Below are 27,459 nucleotides of genomic sequence, written 5' to 3' on the forward strand. Positions count from 1 at the left end.
AGCCAGCTTGCAGCCCCCTTCCCCTCTGGAGTGAATGTTCCAGCTCTCAGTCATATGGTTGGTTCCTCTGTCGACCCAGTTTCCAGTCCTTAGATGAGGTCTGAAAGTTACTTTCTTAACATGACAAGAGACACTGTACAACTTCTTCTCTTAGGAAATGTTAATGGTTTTAGGAGCTTTAGGAAATAAAGACCAGATATGTATTTCTTATTATAAGTCACAATATCACACAGGGTCTTGTATGTAGCAGAAGTTTTAGTTTTGATGAAGTTGTTCATCATTTTTTCTTTTTATGGATACTGCTTTTTGGTGTCAAGTCTGAGAATGCTTTGATTAGCTCTAGAGCCCAGAGATTTTCTCCTGTGTTTTGTACTAAAGGTTTCATGGTTTGGGATGCCTGGGTGGTGCAGTCGGTTGAACGTCCAACTCTTGATTTCAGCTCAGGTCATGATCTCAAGGTTGTGAGATGGAGCCCCACATCAGACTCTGGGCTCATTGGGGAGTGTGATTGAGATTCTCTCTACCTCTCCCTCTGCCTGCCCCCCCCCCAAATAAATAAGTCTTTTTAGAAAAAAGTTTCATGGTTTTATGTTTACATTTAAGTCTGTGATCTATTTGGAGTTAAAATTGAGCTAAAAGAAATGAGGATTAGTTGAAAGTTCATGCTTTAGTCTGACTGTCCAATTGGTCTAGCACCATTAGTTGAAAAGTCTATCCTTGGTTGAATTGCATTTACACCTTTTCCCAAGATTAGTTGGACACATCTGTGTGGATCTATTTCTGGATTTTCTCTTTTCCATTGATGTATGTGTCTGTCCCTTTGCCAGTAGTTACTTGAAAGTTGAAATAGGATAGTTCAGTCTTGAAATAGAATAGACAGATTCCTCTATTATAGTTGTCTTTTTCAAAACATTTTAATCTGTTTTAGATTCTTTGCTTTAACATATACATTTAGAATAATCTTGTGGGGGCGCCTGGGTGGCTCAGTGGGTTAAGCCGCTGCCTTCGGCTCAGGTCATGATCTCAGGGTCCTGGGATCGAGTCCCGCATCGGGCTCTTTGCTCAGCAGGGAGCCTGCTTCCCTCTTTCCCTCTCCGCCTGCCTCTTTGTCTACTTGTGATCTCTCTCTGTCAAATAAATAAATAAAATCTTTAAAAAAAAAAAAGTAGAATAATCTTGTGTATAGTTACAAGAAATATTGCTGGGATTTTGATCGGAATTGTGTGAAACCTGGGATCAAATTGGGGAGAATGAATCTTCTCCATGAACATGCCATGTCTCTCCCTGTATTTAGAGCTTTGATTTTTGCCATTAGTATTTTATAGTCTTTGGTATATAAGTCATGTAAATGTTTTGTTAGATTTATTTCTGGGTTTGGTTTTTTTTTTGAGCAATTATAACTGATAATGTATTAAATTTTGCTGTCCATGTGTACATTCCTGGGCATATAGAAATACAATGGATTTTTTTCTTTATTTCTTTCATCTACCCTTCCATTTCCCCCCCCCATTCCCTTTGGCAACCACCCATTTGTTATCTGTGTTTAAGAGTTTGTTTGGTTTTTATTTGCTTGTTCATTTGTTTTGTTTTTTAGATTCTGCTTATAAGTGAAATCATGTAATATTTCTTTCTCTGTATGACTTATTTCACTTAGTATAATATCCTGCAGGTCAATTCATGTTGTAGCAAATGGCAAGATCTTTTTTATTATTATTAATGGCAGAGTAATATTCCATTGTATGTATGTACCACATTTTTATCCATTCATCTGTGGATGGATACTTGGGTTGCTTCCATTTCTTGGTTATTGTAAGTAATGCTGCAGACATAGAAGTGAATGTATCTTTTTGAATTGGAGTTTTGTATTTTTGTCTTGTATTCTCCACCCTGTTGAATTCATTTCTTGTTCTAGGAGTTGTTTTGTTTTGTGTTTTTGTACACTTTTTGTTAAAATTTTTGGGAATTTTCTAGTAGAAGATTATGTCATCTACAAACAGGGATGATTTTATTTCTGTTTGTCACAGAGAGAGATAAGAAAGTTACAAGCAGGGGCGCCTGGGTGGCTCAGTGTGTTAAGCCGCTGCCTTCGGCTCAGGTCATGATCTCAGGGTCCTGGGATTGAGTCCCGCATCGGGCTCTCTGCTCAGCAAGAAGCCTGCTTCCCTCTCTCTCTCTCTCTGCCTGCCTCTCCGTCTACTTGTGATCTCTCTCTGTCAAATAAATAAAATCTTAAAAAAAAAAAAAAAAAGAAAGTTACAAGCAGGCAGAGGGAGAAGCAGGTTCCCCACTGAGCAGGGAGCCCGATGTGGGACTTGATCCCAGGACCCTGGGATCTTGACCTGAGCCAAAGGCAGATGCTTAACCAGCTGAACCATCCAGGCATCTCTTTTCTTGCCTTAATGTACTGACTAGAACTTCCAGCACTATGTTGAATAAGAGTTATGAGAACAGTCATCCCTCTTTTTCCTAATCTTTCAAAGTATTCTGTCTTCACTGTTAAGTATAATGTTAGCAGTACGTATTTTGTAGATTGTCTTTATCAATTTGAGGACATTTCCCTCTGTTCCTCTTTTTCTGGAGTTTTAAATCATGAATGGATTTTTAATTTTTCCAGATGCCGATTTTGCATCAGTTGATATGATTATATAATTTTGCTTCTTTACCCTTATAATTGATTTCTGCATCTTGAACCAGCCTTGTATTCCTATAATAAATCCCACTTAGTCATGGTTCTGATTCTTTTTATTTATTGCTCACTGTTGTATGCTAATATTTTCTTAAGGATTTTTATTTATTATTTTTTTTTTAGCAAGAAAAAAACATACATGGCAGTTTATTTATGTGAAGGTAGATGTTCAGTGTTTTGTTTTTTTCTTTTTTTCTGATTTTTTTTTTTTTTTCTCCATATGGGTGGGGTGTGGAACAGGCAGAAGAAAACAAATCTTGGTTTCCTTCTGGGTGGAAACTGTTCAAGTTTAAACCCTGGCAAGAAGCACTTAAGTTCTGTTGCTGGGTAGTAAAGGTGTGATGTTTGAGCTTCCGCCGCCTCTGCCTTCCTGCCTCTGATCATGCAGGTGTCCTGTGATGGTCTTGGATTTACAGATAGCAAGATCTGACCCTCTTTTATGGCAGGACTCTGGATTTGTGAAGGATAAAATGATCAGGCTTTTTAATTGGGATTATTCTTAATTTATCCAAATGCTTTATTATTTAGTAGGTTCCAGGGATACTCCTTTCTTAAGGATTCTTGATTCGATATTCCAAGGGGTATTTGTCTTCAGTTTTATTTGTATGCTCACTGTCTGGTTTTGGTATCTAGGTAATATTAGCTTTATGAAATGAATTTGAAAGTGTTCCCTCATCTTCTGTTTTCTGAGAGTCTATAGATTTAGAGTTAATTCTTTAACTGTTTCATAGAATTTCCCAACAAAACAATATGGGTCTAGAGATTTCTTTTCTGACAGTTTTTGAGATTTTATTTGCTTATTTATTTATATAGAGTGAGCACGTGCAGGAGCGGGGGGGAGGTGCACAGGAAGAGGGAGAGAGAATCTCAAGCGGACTCCACACCCACTACGGAGACTATGGAGCCTGACGTGTAGCTGGATCCCACAACCCTGAGATCAGGACCCGAGCTGAAATCTAAGGGTCTGACTCTTACTTAGCGCACTGAGCCACCCAGGTGGCCCTCTTTCATGGTAGTTTAAATCATGAATTCATCTCCTTTAATAGGTATTTGGGCTATTTAAATTACTTACTAAGTGAGTTCAGGTAGTTTGTATTTTTCAGGGAAATAGCCCATTCGTATATGTTGTTAAATTTAGGTGTGTAGAGTTGCTCATAGTATTCCCTTCTTTTGATTTCTGTAGGATTTGTGGTGATACCCCTTTCACTTTTTATATTGGTAATTTCTGTCTTCATTTACTTTGTCAGTTTTGGTAGAGATTTACTAATTTTATTGATCTTTTTAAAAAATTTCTGTGATTCCTATTCTTTAGTGCTTTGAATTTGTCTTTTTTGCTTTCAGTTACTTTATTCTTTCTAGGTTCTTAGGATTGGAGTTTAGATTATTGAATTGAGATTTTTTTCCTTTTCTATTGTATGCATTAGGTGCTATAAATTTCCCTCTTGGCTCTGTGTTAGCTTTGTCCAACCACAAATACTAATATGTGTGTTTTCATTTTCACTAATTCAGTACATTTTCCTCTTTGACCCATAGATTATTTAGAATTTTCTGAGTGTTTCCAGATTTCCCTTTTGTCTTTCAGTACTGATTTTTTGTGTGATTCCCTTGTGGTTGAAGAATTCTGTATGATTTGAGTTCTTTTAAATTTGTTGAAGTTTGGTGGTTTATGGCCCAGGGTGTGGTTTATACTAGTTTATGTTCCTGGGGCCATGCACAAGAATATGTATTGTGCTGTTATTGGATAGAATGATCTATAAATCTCAGCTGGATCCTATATATTAACCTAGTTAGTATCTGTTGGATTGATGGTGTTTGGAGTTTATTTCCTCTGGTTCTGTCGTCGAGAGATGGGTGTTAAAGTCTCCCAGCGTAATTGTAGATTTTCCCTCTTGTTCTTTCAGTTCTATCAGTTTTTGCTTAAAATATTTTTCAGTTCTGTCATTTTGTGAGCACATGTTTAGAATTGCTGTGTGTTCTCCTTTACAATATGTGATGCCACTCTGTGTCTCTAGTAAATTTATTTTCTCTGAGATCAACTTTATCTGATACTAATTAGACACTAATGCTTTCCTTTGATTAAGATTTTCATGACATCTTTTTCCATCCTTTTCCTTTCAACCTGTTTATAGTGTTACATTTGAAGTGAGTTTCTTGTGGAAAACATACATAACTTATCAAATCTATTAGTGCTATCATTGAGTGAAATACAGAATCCCTCTTTTTTTTTTTTTAAGATTTTATTTGTTTATTTATTTGTCAGAGAGAGAGAGAGCGCGCGAGCACACAGGCAGAGTGGCAGGCTGAGAGAGAAGCAGACTCCCCGCTGAGCAAGGAGCCTGAAGCGGGACTCTATCCTAGAACCCTGGGATCATGACCCGAGCCGAAGGCAGCGGCTTAACCAACTGAGCCACCCAGGCATTCCCCCCACCCTTTTTTAAAAGATGTTATTTATTTATTTATTTATTCATTCATTCATTCAGAATCCCTAACTTTTTAAGACTTCCCATTTACTCCCTGTTTATAGTATCATGGTCTTAAATATTTTCTGTACATATATTTAGAACCACACCAGTGTTAACAAAAGTATTTTAATGGCTGAACATAAGTTAGAAAGATTAAGGGAAGGAAAGCCTAATATATTTGCCCCCTTCTGAAGACCACAGTCTTTTTTTCTTTTCTAATGTTCCAAGGTTCCTTCTTTCATCATTTCCTTTGTATTTAGAGAACTTCTGATTCTTTTAGGATAGATCTGCTGGCAATAGGTTCTCTTAGTTTTCTGTGCTCTGAGAATGTATTTATTTTTCCTTCCTTCCTAAAGGCTGTTTTCACTGGGTATTGGTTCTGGGTTGCCAGTTCTTTTCTTTTCAGTGCTTAAAAATCTTGTGCCGCTTCCCTTTGACCACTGTGGCTTGTGATGCAAAAAGTCTGCTGTGATTCAGAGTGTGTTCTCCCTAGAGGTAGGCTGTTTTTCTCTGGCTGCCTTCAAGAGGTTTTCTTTTTCTTTAGTTTTCAGAAGTTTAATTATGGTGTGGCTTGCTGTGCATTCTTCTAAGTGTATCCTGTTTGAGTTTTATCAGACTCTTGGATCCGCAGGTTTATTTTTCTTTCCAAATTTGGGGAATTTTTCAGGCATTATTTCTTTGAGTACTGTTTCAGCTCAGTGCTTCTTGTTCTGTGCTTCCACCCTTAGAATTCTGTTGTGGTCCCACAGGTCCCGGAGGCTCTGTTCATTTTTTTTGCAGTTTCCTTTCTGTTGTTCAGATTGGGTAATTCTTACAGTTCTGTCTTCGTTTCACTGATTCTTTCCTCTGACCCTCTGTTTTGCAGTTGAACCCATCCACTGAACTTTTATTTCATTTATTCTGTTGTGTAGTTTTAATATTTTCATTTTCAAAAACATGTTTTGTTCATTTGCCAAAACTTTTTTTCTTTGCTGAGTCTTCCTGTTTTTCATTTATTTCAAATATGTTTTTGCTATTTCTCATTTAAGCATTTTTTGTCATGACTGCTGTATTTAGATCAGATCATACTAATGTTTTTGTCATCTTGGTGTTAGACTCTTCCTTTAGCTTGAAATCTTCTTGGTTCTTGGTATGATGAGTGATTTTTACTTGAAACTGGGCATATTCAGATTACATTATGAAACCCTGATCTTACTCAACCTTCTCTTTTTGCTGGCTTTCTCTAAAACTGCCCTGGCAGGGAAAGTGAGGGGGCAACATCTTTGAAAATCTTTTTTCATTTGGAACAGTAAGGATCTTACAATTACTTTACAGTGATTTATGAATCATTTGTCTTCTTAAGTCTGTAAAATTTATTAGTGGAGCTGTGGCATCCAGAACAATATATCCCGCCCCCCCCCTTGTGTGGCATGGGTAGGAACCTCACTGTCCAAAGCAGTTCATTGTACTGTTAATTTTCGAAGGCACGTAAGAAATCCTTATGAGAGGATTTGAGACTCTTGTAGATTCATGTAAATCATTGCTCTTGCTTTCATTTCTGGTACTTCGGAAACCGTTACTGAATTTACAGATGGCACACAGCCCTGGGGTTTTCCCCTTTCCTTAGTGACTTAGTCTTAAATCTGTCCCATCTTGTTATTACTTTATTTAGTAGAATTTTTTAAAGACTCTAAGTGCCGACTACATTTGTCGTTAGGATATCTCCTTGTTAGCTTTGTTGCATTCTTAAGTTTTGATTCGCTGATTCATTATAGTGGCTCTCCTCTTTTCCCTTGTCTGTCCCTCCTTCCCACTCTTCCCCTTCTGGTTTCACTGGGGTTTGATCGTCGTAAAAGTGTTGTTGAGGCAGGGCCAGATACAGAGCACTGTTAGATCTCTTCTACATTGACATCAATCCACAATAATCATTTTCTGGCTACTTCTTTAGAACATGATATGAGTCATTTTTATTCTTCTCATCAAAAACTGGTGAAATATTTCCTCTGGTTTGGTATATTACTAGTAACTATATACATTGTTATGGTTGATCTGATAATTTTGGTATGTTTATTACTTTTGAAATACTTTGTTACCTTTCTTGGTTTCATTTTACCTGTTTAAAAAATACTTCCAGGAAATCCACTTACCCAGGATATATTGAACCTCTATCTGGAACCAGATGGAACAAGAAGGCTACTGAACTATTTGCTTGATAATTTGGCAGGTACTGCAAAAAGAAGTAAGTGGTCATTTGTTCAAACAATTTTTTTAGGAAGATGTGTAAGAATATTGCTTAATTTTGTGTTTTATATTCAACTAGTTTCAACAGAACAGCCACCTCCAAGATCTTGGATTATGTTGCAAGAACCAGACCGAACAAGGCCAACTGGTTGGTAGACTTATATTTTTTTAACTTATTTTTACTTGGTATTATAAATCTAACAGTGTTGTTGGCGTGGGTTAGATTACAGGCTGTGTTACAGTTGAATGCTTAGGGTTGATTTGGTTTGAGAGATTATAATAAAGACTTAATTGTTACTTAGTTGGCCTCCCTCCTATGCCATAGGGATGCTGTAGAGCAGTGCTTCTCAGGGATTTTCATCCCCCAAGGGACACGTAGCAATGTCTGGAGACATTTTTTGATTTTCACAACTGGGGAAGGTGCTACTGACATCTCATGGTTAGAGATCAGAGATGCTGCTAAGCATGCTACCTCACAGCACTACCCCACCCCCACTCCCCACGGCAAAGAATTTACCCACCTGTAATGTCAGCGGTGCCACTGTTGAGAAACTCCGCTCTGAAGTACTGAGCAAACTCATTTATTATAATAAATACAGCAAAATCTTTATACTGGAAGTTTCCAAACCCTAGTATATTCCAAATGTCTTCGATACTGCAGAATTGTAAGATAGCCCAAACACTCACTTGAGAGAGAAATTGAACTAATGGCCTCTGATTTCCTTTTAACTTAACTTGTATGAAAATAGTTTGAGGGGCGCCTGGGTGGCTCAGTGGGTTAAGCCGCTGCCTTCGGCTCAGGTCATGATCTCAGGGTCCTGGGATCAAGTCCCGCATCAGGCTCTCTGCTCAGCAGGGAGCCTGCTTCCCTCTCTCTCTCTCTCTCTCTGCCTGCCTCTCTGTCTACTTGTGATCTCTCTCTGTCAAATAAATAAATAAAATCTTTAAAAAAAAAAAAGAAAATAGTTTGAGAATTACATGATGTGTCTAACAGGATTTGGTCTGTGATTCCTCTTTCCTTTCATATGAATTAATCGTTGCTCTGTAGAAGAAACTTACCCATGCCTGTTAGGAAAACTGTCAATTTTCCACATTCTGCATTAGCACTTAGCAGAGTGATGGAGGGAGTACAGATGCAGTGAACACTGATCTTAGAGACAGAGAGGCTCAAGACCTTAGTCTTTTAGCCTCAAACCTTCTGTGGGTATCTCTATAGCAGATAACACATCGTATTATAATTTGTTTAGCTATCGCTCCTTCCTTATTCAACTTTATTTATATCCGTTATGTCTGGCATATAGTAGCTTTTCAGTGAATATATATTGAGTGAATAAAGTCAAACTTAGCATTTAAGTGAAAACGATTGAAATTAATTATGTTTTTTTTCTGCCACGTGTGTGAATAAGTAAAGTTATCTTTCCTACAGCCTTGTTTTCTGTCATGTGCTATAATGTTCTTTGTGATAAATATGCGACCCGGCAGTTATACGGCTACTGTCCATCTTGGGCACTAAATTGGGACTACAGGAAAAAGGCTATTATTCAAGAAATTTTGAGCTGCAATGCTGATATCATAAGTCTTCAGGTAAGTCATTTACACAAGAATTTGTGTAAATTGCCCAGATGCCCCAATGTTGATAAGCAGGGACAAATTGGGAACACATTACCCTGACACATTTGAAGTTCTGGCTCAGCAATTCTTAAAATAATTGGCTCTGTTTTTAGCGAATCCTGGGAGTGTTCACTACCTGCTTTGTTGCAGCATTGTACTGCCAAGTGAAGCAAATGGGTTAATTTGGGTTTTCATCTTTCCCTCCCAAATGCCCTCACACTGTTTTTAATTGGGTGGCAGAGTTACTGAAATTGTGGCATTGTCAAGGTATAGTTTTGCTTTGCTGTCAGCAGTAATAGAATAATCAGGGGATAGTGGCAAGTGCATCGAACCTGATGCACAGTAACTTTGAGGTCTCAGTCCTGCTCATAATAATTTACACAACCTTGGGCAGGTCACTGTTCTGCAGTTAGAATCTGCGAAGTTCCTCCTCTTTCTCTGATTCTTACTCCCCATCAATTCTAAAATACAAGAAAATACACACACACCGACATGTATGTATATTGAAGAGACGTTGCATTCCTTATTCTGCAGATTAGTCCTTTGAAATTATTTCAGCCCCTCAAACTGTACATGTAAAGTTAATGCATAGGACTCATTTTTGTCTTATGAAATAACTTTGCCATTTGCAATTTTTCAGGAGGTTGAAACAGAACAGTATTACAGTTTTTTTCTGGTAGAACTGAAAGAACGTGGCTATAATGGATTCTTTAGTCCTAAATCTAGAGCTAGGACAATGTCAGAACAAGAAAGAAAACATGTCGATGGCTGTGCAATATTCTTCAAGACAGAAAAGTAAGTCATCTTATGTTCAAAAAAAATTTTCTCAGTATTTGCAGGGAGTCAGGGGTGTGGAAATTAGTTGGCAGATTGGAGAGTGAAGCATTGTATTGTTACTCAGTAAAACAACACTGTTGATTTAAAGGGTTTGGTTTGGTTTTGAAGCATCAGAAGTGATCTTGTTTTGGAGACTTGTTGAAAGTGCTGCTGTTTCTTCAGGTGTTCACTAGGGTTTAACTCCAATTGTTAATTGAAACACCTCGTAATTAACATTCCCTCTAGGATGGTAGAGGGATTCTTAACCTATAGTTTGGAAAATAATTATTTTAAAATTACAAGATGGAATATTCCAATATGAAACTTAAGCAGAAGATGACTACATTATCTTAAGTTGTAAAAGTATTTCAGGATGTTATCTGTATCAGTAACAGACTGAGAACAACTTGAAACGGATGTGGGAAGCTTGGTGTGAAGTGTGGAGGATTTTCCATAATGTGATTTACATGCCATCATATTTGTTAAGGAAGATTGGGAAAATTGCATTTCCCACAAAGTTAATACCTTGGTATTCCCAATTCTATGTGTGTGTGTGTGTGTGTGTTTTTGTTTGTGTTTTAGATTTACTTTGGTTCAGAAACACACTGTTGAATTTAATCAGCTAGCAATGGCAAATTCGGAAGGGTCTGAAGCTATGCTGAACAGAGTCATGACAAAAGATAACATTGGAGTTGCAGTACTGCTAGAACTTCGAAAGGAATTGATGGAAATGTCATGTGAGTGACCTTTTCACTTCCTGTAAAATTGACCTCCAAAATTTAACAGAAAGCAGAACATTTGTTATGTATTAATAGTCTTGTCTAACACCTGAAGAAACTCAGTGAGAATTTAAGTCATTTCTAAAATGCCGTATCCCTTTTTCTCCACCACAAAGCTTAAGATGAGAAAGCAGAGCCCAGAAAAGTATTTCAAACTTTGAAAGGCATAAAGCCAAAGGAAAAACGTGGTTTTTTTTCCCAGTAATTTTTTTACATAAAAAAAAATGTTGAAGTAAATATTAGTTAAAATAACTGCTCAGAGAGAACTCCATACCCTCCTATAATTTCTTGGCAGCAAGGATACTCTGTAAGCTAACTTGTATTCCTGCCCTACTTGTAATCATTATTTTAAATGTTTTGCGTTTTGGATAAATGGACCATTTATTTCAAATTAAAAGTACATTTAGGGTGACCATCATGCTGAGAACTGAAACTTGTGTCACTCGAGGGAACAGTTGGGACTGGAGATGTTTAACCTGAAGGAGAGAAAATAGAGATGAAACTTAGCACCTGTATTAAGTATAAGATAAAGGGTGTAGATTTAACTTTATGAGACTCAGTTTAGGACATCAGTGAAGCCAGCAGTTTCAAGGAGACAACTGTTTAAAAGTAAAGCTGTCCCAAATAGAATGGACCATGTGTGTTCATGTAGTGCATGCCCTCCATCAGACTGTTTAAGCAGAGCTCAGAGGACTGTTGCTCAGGTTTGTGTACGGTATATTAGTCATCAGGGGTGTGGTGGTTAGAGAGAGTTTAGGATCCTTTTTTGTTCCTGAGACTCTGAGATACACTACTTGCTTTCAGATCCTGTGAGAATATATGGGCTGATGGGCGGGTTTTGTCTGTCTCTTTATTTTCTTTTTACCTACCATAGCTGGAAAGCCACATCTTGGAGCAGAAAAACAACTTATTCTTGTGGCTAATGCTCATATGCATTGGGACCCTGAATACTCTGATGTGAAGTTGGTTCAAACTATGATGTTCCTCTCAGAAGTGAAGAACATTATTGATAAAGCCTCACGAAACCTCCAGTCCAGTGTATTGGGAGAATTTGGAACTATTCCACTTGTGTTATGTGCAGATCTTAATTCTTTGCCAGATTCTGGTAAGAAAAGATATTTTATATAGAATGCTTTTTTTTTTTTTTTTGGACTTAAAATGTTGTCGTAATATATTGTTTTTGGTAATTCCAAATTTAGTCAAAACGAAAATTCAGCTTATAGCAGCAGCTATGAATCAGGTTTAACATTTTTTGTGTGTGTTTTGGAAACGAGATGATGTTATGAAAACCTAAGGGGGGGGGGAGTTAATCATCTTCGATAAACATGTAGTTGATAACTTGAAATAACTTGTTAAAGAACATATGATTATATTTCATTATCCCCAAGTCACATATAATCCAGACTCTGAGAAGATTATTAAGATAGCTTCTCTGGGATTCCAGCATGTAGTAACAGGATGTGGTGTAAATGGCTCTGTACAGGATCTTAATATTGGTGGGCCTGGGCACCTGGGTGGCTCAGTTGGTTGAGCGACTGCCTTCGGCTCAGGTCATGATCCCGGACTTCCAGGATCGAGTCCTGCATTGGGCTCCCAGCTCCTTGGGGAGTCTGCTTCTCCCTCAGACCTTCTCCTCTCTCATGCTCTTTCTCATTCATTCTCTCTCAAATAAATAAAAATTAAAAATCTTAAAAAAAAAAAATAAAAAATTGGTGGGCCTGATGCCGCTACACCTTAGGTGGAAATTGAGGTCCTTTGTTTACACAGATCATGCTAGCACTGTGAACAAAGAAAGAACTGGGAACTTGATTTTTATTACAATGTAGAAGAATACAGAAAGGCTTATTCTTGAATACTTTTCCATTGGATAGTACAGTGAACAAAACCATAATTCTTGTAATATCAGATTAAGTATTCCCTTTTTGTGTTTCAGCTCCTCATTTATATTCTGTCATTCTCACAAAGTACTTTTCCAAGCCCTTGCACATGTGCCCAAGCATGGAAGTACAGTCACATTTGGAGTGGTTCAGTTCACTAGCAGTTCATTGCCATCATGATGGATGAGAGCCAGGGGGAAGATAAAAACTGTTAAAATTTGTTTTCAGGGCAGCTAAAGGTATCTGAGATCCATAATTCTTCAGGCCATCTCAGCCAGCTTTCTGGGGTTCACTGCTGCTGAAGCAGGGGGGATGTTCTCTGGCAGTTTCTCTGCATGTGTTCTGCCTTCTGTTTAACTACAGAGTATCTGAGGGGCAAAGACAGACTCTAGTCAAATAATACATACTAAGCCTCATTTCATTGTTAAAAAAATAGTATTTAACACATGGGAAAATGTCCAACTTTGCTAACTAATTAAATGAAAAGTAAAATAACTATTTGCAGAGCCCACCTAGCTGGTGGCATTCTCTTCCGTAGTTGGCAGTATGTATAATGGCACATTTAATCCTAATCTTGGCATTTTACACCAAGTAGATAACTCAACATAGGCAGAAACCTAGATACCAAGATGTTAATTATGGAGTTAATTCTTTTTAAAAAGTAAAAACAAGGGGCACCTGCATGGCTCAGTCGGTTAAGTGTCTGCCTTGGGCTCAGGTCATGATCCCAGGGTCCTGGGATTGAGCCCCTTGTCGGGCTCCCTGCTCAGTGGAGAGCCTGCTTCTCTCTCTGCCCTCTTCTCTCCCCTGCTTGCTCTCTCTCTAATAAATTAAATAAATAAACTCTTTTTAAAAAGTAAAAACAAGCTGAATTAAAAAAGAAAATAAAGAACTAGTTCAACAAATATGAAAGACCAGCACAACAAAATATAAAATATTTAGTACACTAGGATCAAAACCATGTAAAAATGGAGTTACGATAGGTTCTGGGCAATGTAAAAAAAAATCCAAAACAAAACAACTAACATTTTAGAAAGGGACAGTGTGTGGTTTAAACTATTTACTATTACATATTTTCAGTTTTGTACACTGCATACTATACTTGACAGTGAACAAAGTACCTGTATTTTTGTTATAGGTGTTGTAGAATATTTAAGCACCGGTGGAGTAGAAACAAATCATAAAGACTTTAAGGAACTGAGATACAATGAAAGTCTTACAAACTTCAGCTGTAATGGGAAAAATGGGACAACCAATGGAAGGATCACGCATGGTTTCAAGTTGAAGAGTGCCTATGAGAGTGGCCTGATGCCTTATACAAATTACACGTTCGATTTCAAGGTGACTTTTGAGATTGAGAAACTTTTTAAACCTCCATTTTTTGGGAGAGTCTTGTAACTTTATTATGTCTTTGAAATGTGGATGTGTGTTGAGACTGAAAGTAAGCCATCGTGAATTCGATGGCAGCAGTATTCTCTTACTACTCTTCTGTGATTGGTGTCCCGTTCCTACTTGATAGTTACCCCTTAGAGCCATTTCCAGGGTAAGAAATTGGATGAAATAATGTTCGTAAATCCTGAGTTTAACTGTCACGGTTTTGGGGCAGTTAACATTTCTTATATGCTCATTGCTAACTAAGCTGTTCAGAAAGTACCATCCTTATCTCACCATCGCATCTAATTCGGTGTCCATTGGAGTGACGTATTTCATCTTTCATATTTTAATTTAACTGAAACTGTACTCCCTGAATGCCAAAATGTGGTTTATATTAGCCATTTAAAAATATATCTTCTATTTATATGCCCTCAGACACAGTTAACCGCTTACAATATGGAGTCTTGCCGTAGTGCTTCTCCTCATTTTTAATACCAGTAGTTGTTTTGGACTGCATTCATCTGTTCTTTTAACCATCTTTTGCATTTCTGCTCTTGAATCTTAGTTTCTAACCTCCTGGAAAAAGAATCATTCAGGTTAGGTTGTATGTTAGAATGTTAAATACTAGTGCTGACTAGGTCTTAATTTCAGAGGGGAGGGCTGTTAGACTTCTTTGAGAAACTTGAAAAGGTTGAAGTTTTTTAAATTTGACTTTGGAGGAGGCACAGTGCTGTAGATAATGATTTAACCCTGGGAACAGATGAATATGTGGAGAAGGAGAGAGGCTGGAGCAAACTCTGGGCAAAAGGAACATGTAAGTGACAGAAGAGGGGCCAGAGAGAGGAGGTAAACCTAGACAGTGTAGCAGCCCAACTGCCAAGGCAGGAAGGCCTTTCTGGGGAAGAGAAGCATGCCTTCAGCTTCCAGAAGCTGTGGGTGAGAGATACTTCACTGGAGAGCTAGGCACAGAGACAAGAATGTGGAGAGGCAAGGAGATAGTAAAAAGCAACATTGAGATTCTTACTTGAAGCAGATTGATTGAAGAGGAGGTGAGGGTGATAACAAAAACGTGGGGGAGATTAGGGATTTTTTTTCTTTCTTTTCCTGTTGCTGATACAGAGACAAGAGGAAGACACTTGAATGTGCTTAAATATCCTTAGCTGAAAGCATGTGGAGGAGAAGCTGAGTTACAGGGAGGAGAGGGGCAAACCAAAGTGCTTACCTGGGTGCCCAGTGCTGGGCCCCCGTGCTGCTGCGGGTGTGCAGGGCAGAGGTGTCCCGGCCCTGGTGGAGCTCGCAGTCTGGTGGGAGAGTCCGGTCTCCAGCACCCAAGTGAGTGTGTAGTAGTTACACCTGGAGTGTGCATGAGCAAGAGAAGAGACTTGGAGGTGGTAGCAGGTAGCAGGTGGGTGAGGGCAAGATTTGGGAAGGACTTGTAGAGATGATTGAACTCAACGTGAAGATTGAGAAGAAATGAGCCAAATGACACATAGAAGAAAGTATTCCAGGTGGAGGGTACAGCATGTGTGGAGTCCCTGGGGCAGGAAGGAGCTTGACACCTACAAGGAATGTCCTTCTCCCCTCCCAATACACGCCCCCACCTCCACCACCAAAAAGGGCTAGTATGGTGTAATAGAGTAAGAGCATGAAAAGATAATACAAATCAAGTTAGGAAAGAGAAGCTGAGACCGTACTAGGAAGGTTCTTGTAGGTCTCATTAAAGATTATGAAAAGGTCCAGAAAGGAGGAAGAATGAATGATTATCATCCTAAACTGTCTTCATTCTGCTGCTATATTTGACATCCAGGATCATTTGGTTTATATAGTACTGTCTCTTCCCCCATGCTTGTCCCTTTCTTTGTCCCCCAAATGCAACGGTAAGGGTATGTCTTGAAGGCTCTCCACTTCCGTGAGGCCTCATCTCTTTTTCCTTCTGTTTTTCAGGGTATAATTGACTACATCTTCTATTCGAAACCTCAGCTGAACACTTTAGGCATCCTGGGACCTCTGGACCACCATTGGCTCGTTGAGAATAATATCAGCGGCTGCCCACACCCACTCATCCCCTCCGACCACTTCTCACTTTTTGCACAACTGGAGCTCTTACTGCCTTTCCTGCCCCAAGTGAACGGCATTCACCTTCCTGGCAGGAGGTAGTCCAGAACCTTCAGAGGACGACCTCAGTTTCACTTGTAAACTCATAAAATCTGAATATAGGGGAGTGAGGTATGGCCACCAGGGTTTGGTTTTTGTTTAGTTTTTTTTTTTTTCTTTTTTTTTTTTTTTTTTCCTTTTCCTTGATGATTTGAATTTTCAATCTTGATTATTTGATAAGGATATAGTATGAAAGCCAGGTGCTAGCAACAGACAAATTCTGAGCCCAATATGCTTTATATACTGTTAGACAGGGATTGGTGTGTTTACACCTATCTTTAATTTGTTACAAGTGATTTTCCTGTTTCTTCTGTCTGATATGATATTTTCATGCCTTGAAATAGGAAAATGTTTGAACAGCATATTCTCTTTGCACAGACATCTGTAGCACTACTTTTTTGAGGCCAGTAATAACATCCAGAGACCATTCTTCCATCCTTTACTCCCTCCCTTTTCAGACTTGTTTGTAAAATAGAGACTTTGAATTTAGCCTTTATGATTGTATATGATCCACAGAAGACCTGATTTATGAAATTTTGTACTAAAAAAAATCAGATTTGGAAATGATTGTATTGTAAACTAAGGCTAAGTTTTTTTACTGTTTCATGTGTTATAAAAGGCCAGCTTGTAAAAGAAGTTGCAACAGACTTTCTCTGCTGATGATTTGCACTGTTAGGGTTTTGTTGGCCCTTTTGTACTACTTTATTTTTAAACTGAGAACATTGCTCTTTAAATCTAAATCTGCTTAAAGCTTTGGACATTTTCTCAGACCAGAGGCAACTTATCCATGAATTCCTGGGTTTTTACAAAAGCTATCTTCCAGGACAGATAAGCTGAGCAGTGAATGATCTGTAGGCATTTATGGACTGAATGTAATGGTTGATATATGTACATTCTGATATTTTTAAATCTTTAACTTTTTTAAGTTACAAACTTACAGCTGCTTGAATGCAGCTTCTTAACTCCTTTTTGAGACACTTCCTGTCCTATCTCCACTGTGCCTGCCTAAATTTGTTCTCACCAAGCACTGCCTGTGCATGCAGAGAAAATCTGTGCATCCTCTTTTCTATTTTTTAAATACTGTTTAACATTTGTGAGAATTTTATGAAAACGCTTTTGTATAAGCTGTGGCTTTTTTTCCCATTGTGAAGCATTGAATATCACATTTTGGAACATGTTCATAGGGTGGGCCCCGGGGTCTTTGCTCACCAGACCCAAGCACTGCTTCTTGGTGTCATTGCACAGTGCCGTCCGTCACCCGGAATACTGCTATCATGTGAATTCTTTCTGGTTTCTGTGTATTCCTTTCTCTCCGTGTTTTTTTAAAAAATCATTCCCTTTTTTTTTTCTTAAATAATTCTCCATTTATGAAGCAGTGTAAAAGCAGAGATATATTTTCAAAACAGGTCCCTAAGACAATTCTTCAGATCATTTAGAGAGTGACTAAGTCATTTTAATAGGTCAATAAAAGTTCTATTGTACCCTGTATTTTCCCATAGTGTCGGTAGTAGATTAGAGATTAAAGCCAGGCAAAGGTAACTTGTGTGTATTCTGTTCTCATTCATTCTCTCAAAAATCAAATGAATTCAGAGGGAACTTGGTCTAACTGCTTTTGTTTCAACTGCAGGCAGGGGAGCAAAAGGACAACATGTGAGCAGTAAGGAAAAAATGTTGAAATGTTATTAACAATTTTTATACAGAAGATGAGTCATTGTGAATAATGACTTAAAATTTTATGAAAAATATTCAGCACTTAAATGTGCTTATTCTGTTTTTAAGAGAAAATAAAATTACATACTGTTTAAATAAATGATTTTTTTTTTCTTTTTTAAAGAATTTTCCCAAAGGTTTTGATCTTGAATCTTTGTCTGGGACCTGGTTTTTCCTTTGAGGTTTTTTTAAGATTTTGTTGTGATGGCTTTTTATTTTTTGCTTTTTGTTTTAAGTTGTGCTGACACCAAACATGTCCAGTTTATAATCAGTACATTGGAAAGCTGGTATTATCGATGTAGAACCAATGCATAACTTTTTATGGGGTTTTTGTTTTTATTTTATTTTATTATTATTTTTTTTTTGTAAAGTGTGAATAAAAGGTGTGTTTACTCATTTTTCCTAAACACTGTGTTGGTAGTGTGCATCATGACAATTTCCAGCGAAGGTGAGCTGGAGCTGGTTGGACTGATGAGGCAAGGAGACCGCTTTTCCTATGATCTGCATTATGTGATAACAGGTCCAGAGAGCTTTATGGAGGGGGAGGGGAGAAGCACTTACTCGTTTGTATTTGTTAATGGAGGATGTATTCTTTTCATAGATGCTGGAACTAGAGTGCACTTGTTAGATGCTAAAGGTTTGAGCTTTACACAAAATGTTTTCATCTGTATTTGTTATCGTCTGCAATATATTTGAATTTGGGGGCAGCATAGTAAGATATAAGGGCCTGTTATGTCTTGAAATTATTTGTTCTTGCCTCTTCTGGGCATACTGCATTCTGTGGGTCAGTTTGAACAGCTTCTTCATCTTATTTAGATAGTGATAAATTGAACCAAGAGTGTAGACTGACAACTGTAACCTTCAAAAGAGGAAGAAATATTTGGGGTCTGTAGGGAATAAACAGTCACACCAAAATAGACTGATACTTTTGTTAAGCAAGGTTTTGTGTTCTAAATATTTTCTGTGTCCTGGATAATTTCCAATAATCCGTACTCTTTGAAATGCAATAAAAACTAGTATGTTTTCTCAGTACAGATTTTTTTTTTCAAAATTCTGTAACAGATATATTTAATGTGGTATTGCCATAATGTAATTTCAGTGTTTTTGCTGGATAAATCCATTTTATGAATGTTTTACAGAAAATCTGGGGTGTTTTCTGTTTTTACTGATCAGAAATTTGGAGACACACAATTCCTTGTTGTAAATCTCTTGAAGTACATTTTACCGTATTATTGGTAATTATTTATGCGTTGAGAATTTAAATAATGTTCATCAAAATTAATTTATGGCATAATTTAAACTAAAGTTTAGAAATAAATTGTTGATTACAACTTTAATAGTCCTAGAAGACAGGCAAGGAACATCTCCAAGAAATGTGGTTTTATTCTTGATTTGGTGACAGCCAAGAAAACTTATTTTGAGTTAGCACTTTGAAACCTAAGGACATTATTAAATTGGGTGAGATGCACTTCTAAATGTTGAAGTTAACATTTCAAAGCTCTTCTAAGATTCAGGTTTTCGGTAATAAATTCCAGTTATAGTATTCCATTTTTCTTACTATTTAAATTCATGGAATTAGTTTCCATAGTGACGTAAGGTTTTGGGGTCATGCCATGCCATATATAAGACAAAAGCCAACCTAGGCAAAATAGTTACAGCAGTTTGTTCTTTTAATGAACCAATCAGAATTTTCAGTACAAATGCTGCAGATAATTCAAAGAACACCTTTAGCAAGTGTTTCTCCCCTACTCATAAACAGTATTTTAGGATGTTCACTTTGCTCTTCTTTTTGGTTACATAAGATTTAATAACCGGTATGTTGAAGTAGTGTCTGAAATAGAGTATCTAGTCTTTGTTCACAGTACATTATATTGTGTAATGCACTGGACTAATTTTTGTTTACCATTCATGTAATAAAACTCAGCACATTATCTGCACTAAGCTCAAAGAATGTCGCATTTGCCTAGGCAGCTCTTTGATAAGGGTGATGGGAAACCGAATATGTACCTATGGACTGGTGGTAACAAGGGCTTTTACTGTTCTTTTCAGTGGAACCTTCTTGGTCAAATTGTAACTAGCTAGTATTATATTTATATACAGGGTCTCTTTTCTTTACTGATGTATTTTCCTACTCATAGCCAACCAATAAATTCAATATCTGTTTCAAATATTTTAAAAAGTGTAATTTGTATAGCCGTGGTACTGAGGTTTGAGAAAAATAAATGTTAGCAGACCACATAGTTAAAATTCTGAGTCATCTGGGACAGGATTGTAACTCACCCTTTGGAAAGGGGAAGGGTGAATGGGGGACAAGGGCCATGATATGGGGAGATGGTACATTGGCTGTGTTGTTCTGTATGACACTTAAAACGTCTTTGCCAAAGTTCATTTTTATATCTAGGCAACTGATGGTCCATTTGCATTTAGGAATTTTGTCGTTGTTACCATATACCTCATTTAAAATAAGAAATGGGCTCACGTGTCTTCCGTCTTTTGGAAGGAGTTTGACATATTTTAAGTAAGTGCTTTTAAATATGGTGACAAACATTGTGTTGGTGGGGTAATACTAATCGATTCTATGTTTTACTTTTCACATGTGTATTTTACTGTATATATAAACTTTAAAAATGTGACTTCCCAACTCTTCAGAAAAAGTCCATTTGTTTTTTAGAAACTACTTTCTATAACAAACGTGAATTTTTAATGTAGATGCTTTAAAAAATCATTTAAAATCAGATGACAATGAATGTTTGCCAAGATGTACACTTTTTAAAGTACGCATTTTCTACCTAATGCTTAATATATAACTTTGTCTCTGTAACAGAAGTCTTGTTCCTCCTTATAATTGTTGAAAAGTAAGTGTATGAAAAGTAAATGAAGTATTATGTCCATGTTACTTTATAAATTCTAGTTTATGTTCTTGAGAGGAAGCAAGTACCTAAGGGAACACAAAAAGAAAATATATTTAGAATAAAGTTTTCCTGTTCTATGTAATGTTCTATATACCGAGAATTCCCATTTTGGAGTATTATTAGGTATTCAAATTTAAATTGATTTTAAATTTCATAAGTACTGTGAAGACAATTTTAATAAACAGATCATATGTTAGAAGAATCTTACAGAAGAAGATAGTGTTTACTAGAATCTTACGAGAGTTTGAGAAATATCTAAGTTTAATTTCCTCCAGATAGTGAAACATAAAATGTTCTAAGTAGATTGCTCCCCAGGTGATTCTAGCCAACCAGTCTATAGGAATTGGGAAAACAAGGTGGCTTGCGAACCAGTTTCTGTAGTCTCTTTAGCAACATGAACATTTTTAATCTGTTAAGTAAGGAATGGCAGTTTTTAAAGTCGGCAAACTTTGAATCACTCCAATGCATTGAAAAGCATTAAATTATTTTGGCCCTGTCATAGGAAGTTCTGCTCACTACCCAACGTGCCCAGAGGCAGGCGGGCATGGGAGTTCTTCCTGCTGGTTTCGCCACCCTTCCTAGCGCAGTGAGGAAGCCGCAGGCCCCAAGGAGCCCGTCGGCACAACACTGTCTTCATTAATGCCTCATCCACCAGCCCTACAGCCCGGGGAGTGGAGTCTCGCCCCTCTGTGGCACACCCACTCGTACTGTTCCCCAACTTCATATAGTTCTTAACAAACCCAGTCTGTCAAGGATGCTGGAGAGGAATGATCGTGTGACTAAAGCTGGGTGGAAGACGTCTGCAGGGTGCAGGGCTTGGTTCCCGAGTAATAGTCACGCTGGTGCAGGTGGCTGGTTCTCATCAGTGACGTAGGTGTGAGAGGCATGTGCTCGACACTGGGAGCTTTGTGAGTTACCAGAACCTTTTTCCTCTCGTCCTTGGCACGATGCTTGCTAGTGGTAACTTCGAACAACCGCGATGGTGGGGCGCTTTGTGTAGTTGGTCCGTTTTGGTGATCAGAGTTGTTCTTAGTGTACTTTTCTTGGTCACCATACTGATCCATAGTCATTTGCAATTTCTTCTTGTCAGACACTGCTCCAAGATTGGAAATAGAGACCTCCAGCCCTGGTCTCTGACTTCAAGTTGCTCCTCGCTCATTATAATCTGATGTAACATGTGCTAAAGGTATTCTAGGTGTGGAGGGCGCAAATCTGCATGAGCCTGTAAAATTTTCTAGAGGTGACCTTAGAACTAGTCCTTAGAACTTAGAAGGACTAAGAACTTGTTTCCCAGATGAATCATAGTAAATTACTCATCCCAGATGAATATAGTAGCCCTTTGTGAAATCGTGTGTAGTTCTGAATTTCGAGCACGAGGTGGGTCTTTCAGTGGGAAGCACACGAGTGGGGTGGCTGGAACACAGTGGATGCCTTTGGAACCTTGAGCCACAGGCTGAAGTTTGAACTTAATCCTGCAGGTGGTGGTGAAGAGCCAGATACGAGTTTTAAATAGGAGCGGTTTGACCAGGTTTATGTTTTAGGAAGGTTGCTATTGCAGTGCTCTGGAGGGTGGGTTAGAACAGGAAAACTGGTTTACTGGCTTCCAGCATGGTCCCGTTGACAGGATAAGCTGAGGATGGCTTGCAGGGAAATCAGTGAAAAAAGGAAGGAGAATTTGAAATGTTCAGGGAACAGAATCAGTAAGAACCTCAATTGGTCCCTCATCACTTGTGGGTGAAAAGACCGGTAAGTGAGTTTTGTTCAGTCCCTCATTACTTTCATTAGGCAAACCCTGACTCTCCGCCCCTTCAGGTGTTTGCTGGCAGACCCTCCTTTCTCCTTTACTGACCTCACAGAAACATTTAGGCAAAGAATTTTGTTTCTCAAACTACACTTATTTCATTTTGCATTATTTTTCATTTGGAGTTTAGTCTGCAAAAGAGATCCAGTGTGCCCCTAACTGAAGAGTTCAGTAATTAATGGGTATTAGAAGACACTTCAATAGAGCAAATGAAAGGAACCCATGAATTCTAAATTGACTTTCCTGTCATGCAGAGGATTAGACCTGTGTTCAATCTGGCGGACTCTGCCACATGTGCCTTTTGAGCCCTTGAAATACGGCTAGTGGGATTGGAACTGTAAGATATTTTTCAGTTTCGCTGAAACTTTATTGTTGTGATAGGACCAAATTTCCCTTTATCTGACACATTGTGTAAGATGTGAAACCGGTGTATTGCTTGTGTTACACATAGACACATCACCAGTTGATGTCAAAGAACTGATACCATCCTAACAATATTTTACTAACTGAAGGAACTTTAGAATATGTTTGAGTACTTCCTGCCAGCAGCATGAGTTACTGTACCTATGGAAATCACTAGTGATTGAGATGCCTTTTTTCGTTTTAATATAAATTATTTCTCTGGTTTAAAAAATAAGTGTGGACAAATTATTAAACTTAAAACCAATGCTGATGCAGAACTGAGCTAGTCCCACAACTGGAACAATGAAGACTAGAAGGGATATCATGAATTTCATGGCGAATGACAATGGCAATTTGTTGCACCAGAGGAAAAGGAAAACCAGTGTAAAAAAATTAAAGGTAGTAAAGTGAGCAACAGTAGGGTACATTTTCTTGAAATGCTTAATTGAATTTAATGTTTCCTGCTAACAGTCAAAAAAAGAATAATAGATGAAATTAATCACTTGAAATAAGAATTAGAAGTCCAGCAGATTTTTTAAAAACTCTTTTATAACAGGATATGAGCTTGTAGATTTGACCAGCTATAAAAAGGGCTTGTATTCTTCCACAGGAAAAAACATTTTAGTGGAGATATGGTATGAAAAATATATTTATATTATGGAAATTTTGTTAGAAAATGAAGACACAAAGTATTTTACAAGAATGAAGTATTTTCAGTTTATCTAGAGACTATAAGACCTAGTTACCTAGAGACTATAAGACCTTCTTAATATTCTTAAAGATTGTTTAAAGTTTAAACATTGAAGAACTTACTAGCTTTACGTGAGTTGTGTAATACAAAAGACACCAACAGTTAATACTTAGTGTATGCATTTTCTTAAAGGACTTCCAATTTACAAAGAAATGTGAACTCTTGGCCTAAACTCAGACTTACAACATAGATATTTTTGTGTTTTTTACATCCGCCAAAGAATTTCTTCCAGGTATGAAGAAAGATCATATCTGTTACAGATAATGCTGTAGCTGTGTTAGGTCAGAAATCTGGATTTGTTGGAATTTTAGTGATTTCCTTTATTATTTTGTTACACCTTATGCTTATTGAAGATAGTTGCACTTAATTTCCTGGAACAGACTGAAAAATGTCATAGTTGTTAAAATTAAGTAAATAAAATGTCAAATCAAGTTTGTGAAGACTATTCAGAGGGATAGAAAGCTAAAATTCAATGATCTTGTCTTCTAATGCTCGTTGGTTGAATTATGAAAGGAACTTTAACAATGGTTTACTGTTCATTTAATACCAGTTTAAGATTATCTTGCAACAAAAGAAATGCTTGTTATAAATAGTAATCAAAAGCAAACCATGTCTATATGATACACATTTCTCACATTTCGTGTCAGTCTGCATATGAGTGAACCAAAATTGAAGCTCCAAGGAGAAGAAAGACGATTTGTGACTTTCACAGGCAGGTACAAGAATTTATGTTGAACCTCATGATACAAACCAAGAATGCCGATTTTTGTATATATTCTAACAAATTTTAACTGTCATCGCATTTTGTAAATTGGCTGCTAAAACTAGAATTAAAATTTGAGGGACACTTTGCTGATACCTTGGTTTAAGTTTAGAGTTGTTTTTCAAATTATGCAAATTTGAATCTGATGTTACTCTATAAGCGGACATAAGAATTAATGAGAACTGGAATGAAAATGTTCTTAACTTGGAGAGAAGTTGATAAGCTTTTGCTACAAAGTTAAATAGATTATAAAAGAATAAACCAGTTTTGATGTGGTTTCAAAAAAGTTTAATGACTTTTGATGATTCACTTGTGAGAAAAGTGTTATTTGGGATAATTTGGATATATGAATCTACTTTCTCAGTTTTATGTAATTGTTAAAATAATTAAAATGTTACACTAGAAAATATTAATGCAAAAAGTAGTAAAGGAGGAATAGACAGAAGCATGAGACTGAAAAAAATGTCAGATGGCAGGCATAAATCCAATAATATCAAATGTGAATAGATCAAACAGGGTCAGACTGGATGAAAATAATGGAACCATGTGCTAACTGCAGGAGATGTACTTTAGATTCAAAGACACAAACAGGTTGAAATAAAAGGTTGGAAGAAGGTATGCAAACAAGAAAGTTGGTGTGGCTATCCAAATAAGACAAAGTAGACTTGAAAACAAACAAAATTACTAGAGATAGAGAAACTTTTTGTAATCATGAGCAATGCTAAATGATAAACCAGTCTACATGAAGCAAAACTAACAGAATGAAAGGGATAGACGATCAACATTAATAGTTGTCCAATACCATATTCCCAATGGATAGGAAAACTAGGCAGAAGATCAAGGAAATACAATACTTGAAACATTATAAACCAAGTAGACTAAACATATGTATAGAACATTCTACCTACCCATACCAGAATACATATTCTCAAGTGCTCAGGGAACATCCTCCAGTAGATAATAGGCTATGCCATGAAACAAGAAGTTTAAAGAATTGAAATTGTACCAGGTATATTCCCTGATCATCATGAAGGGAAGCTAGAAAGAAAGTTGGGAAATTTGGAAATATGTGGTAAACTACACTTCTAAATACCAGTGGGCCAAAGGGAAAAAAAAAAATTAGAGAAATTAGAAAATACATGGAAATAAATGAAAAGACATAACACACCAAAACTTCTGTGATGCAGTGAAAGCAGTACTTAAAGGGAAATTGGCAGCTGTAAATACCTACATTTTAAAAGATCTCGGGACGCCTGGGTGGCTCGGTTGGACGACTGCCTTCAGCTCAGGTCATGATCCCGGAGTCCCAGGATCGAGTCCCGCATTGGGCTCCCAGCTCCATGGGGAGTCTGCTTCTCCCTTTGACCTTCTCCTTGCTCATGCTCTCTCTCACTGTCTCTCAAATTAATAAATAAAATCTTAAAAAAAAAAAAGTCTCTTAAAAAAAAATAAAAAAAAAATAAAAGATCTCAATAGGGGCGCCTGGGTGGCTCAGTGGGTTAGGCCGCTGCCTTCGGCTCGGGTCATGATCCCAGGTCCTGGGTTCGAGCCCCACATCAGGCTTTCTGCTCAGCGGGGAGCCTGCTTCCTCCTCTCTCTCTGCCTGCCTCTCTGCTTACTTGTGATTTCTCTCTGTCAAATAAATAAATAAAATCTTAAAAAAAAAAAAGGTTTAAAAGATCTCAATAACCTAATCTTCCACTTCAAAATGCTGGAAAACAAAAGAGCAAGGTAAACCCAAAGCAAGCAGAAGGGACATACATAATAAGGACTGGAGCAGAAAATAATGAATAGAGAATAGGAAACTAGTAGGGAAATCAACAGATACAAAAGCTGATTCTTTGGAAAGATAAGCAAAATTGATGAGCCTTATACTGAGCAGGAAGAAAAATTACTAAAATCAAGAATAAACGGGAGGACATTACTACTAACCTTACAGAATAGAATGGCTTATTACGGAGTACTATGGACAATTGCTGTCTAATGACTGAGATTATGTGGATGAAACAGACTAATTACCAAAACTGACAAGAAGAAACAGAAAACCTGAATAAATATATAACAAGAAATTGAATTAAAAACAAAAGCTATATAGAAAGAAAAGCCCAGGCCCAGATGGTTTCACTGGCAACTTCCCCTGGGTACTTAAGAATAAATAATTCTTCACAATCCCTTCCAAAAATTAGAAGGAACACTTAGCTCATTCTGGAGGCCAGTGTTACTCTCATATCAAAGCCAAAGATGTCACATGGGAAAAAAACTACACACTAATGCTGCTTATGAATACAGCTAGGAAAATCTTCAGTAAAACACCAGAAAACTGAATCCAGCAACATGTAAAAAATAATCATACACCATGACCAAGTGGGATTTATCTAAAAACGAGGTTCCTTAATATCCCCACTTAATGTAATACACTCCGTCGATAGTATGAAGGGCAATACCACAGGATCACATCATTAGACACAGAAAACATATTGACAAAATTCCATAACCTCTCGTTTAAAAAGGAATGGAAGAGAACTTCCTCAGCCTGATAAAGGGTGAGGAACCCACAACTGGCATCCTTCTTAATGGTGAAAGAGAGTGAAGGCTCATCCTCCAATAAGATCAGAAAAAAACAAGATGTTCACCCATCACTCCTCTTCAGCACTGTACCAAAGTTCTAGCCAGGGAAATAAGGCTTGAAAATGAAATAAAAAATAATAAGATCAGAGAGGAAGACGTAAAAGTATATTTGCAGATGACATGATCTTGTACCTAGAAAACCCCAAGTATTCCACACACCAAAAACCTATTAGAACTGATAAATGAATTCAGGAAGTTTATTAGAACAAGATCAACATACAAAAGCCATATTTTTATTCACTAGCAAAGAACAAATCAAAAATCAAAGCAATTGCACTACTATAATAATAAAGAGTAAGAGCCTTAAGGAATTTAATGAAAGAAATGAAGACTTGTACACAAAATTACAAAACTTGAAAGAAGACCTAAATAAGCATTAAGACTTTTCATGTTCATGGACTGAAACACCTAATACCATTAAGATGGTGATACTCCCCAAATCGATCTGTAGATTCAACTGTAGTCCTATCATAGTTCCAGCTGGCTTTTTGTTTGTTGCAGAAATTGACAAGC

General features: G+C 37.3%; 1 protein-coding gene across 2 annotated transcripts in view; it reads left to right on the forward strand.

Moving 5' to 3' along the window:
* The window catches only part of CNOT6 (CCR4-NOT transcription complex subunit 6), a 70,997-nt gene extending 51,135 nt beyond the window's left edge, over positions 1–19,862 (forward strand). The window contains exons 5-12 of one of the 2 annotated variants that reach the window (XM_047729842.1): positions 7,262–7,366; positions 7,448–7,516; positions 8,795–8,952; positions 9,620–9,774; positions 10,378–10,532; positions 11,449–11,679; positions 13,590–13,792; positions 15,770–19,862. In XM_047729842.1, the coding sequence (XP_047585798.1) occupies positions 7,262–7,366; positions 7,448–7,516; positions 8,795–8,952; positions 9,620–9,774; positions 10,378–10,532; positions 11,449–11,679; positions 13,590–13,792; positions 15,770–15,982 (1,289 nt within the window). In that variant the 3' untranslated portion in view covers positions 15,983–19,862. The remainder of the gene's footprint in view (positions 1–7,261; positions 7,367–7,447; positions 7,517–8,794; positions 8,953–9,619; positions 9,775–10,377; positions 10,533–11,448; positions 11,680–13,589; positions 13,793–15,769) is intronic. The other variant, XM_047729843.1, reaches the window with a different exon arrangement.
* The last annotated feature ends 7,597 nt before the right edge of the window (positions 19,863–27,459 follow it).

The sequence above is a fragment of the Lutra lutra genome, chromosome 5 (genome assembly GCF_902655055.1).
Source record: "Lutra lutra chromosome 5, mLutLut1.2, whole genome shotgun sequence".
In the NCBI taxonomy this organism is placed as follows: domain Eukaryota; kingdom Metazoa; phylum Chordata; class Mammalia; order Carnivora; family Mustelidae; genus Lutra; species Lutra lutra.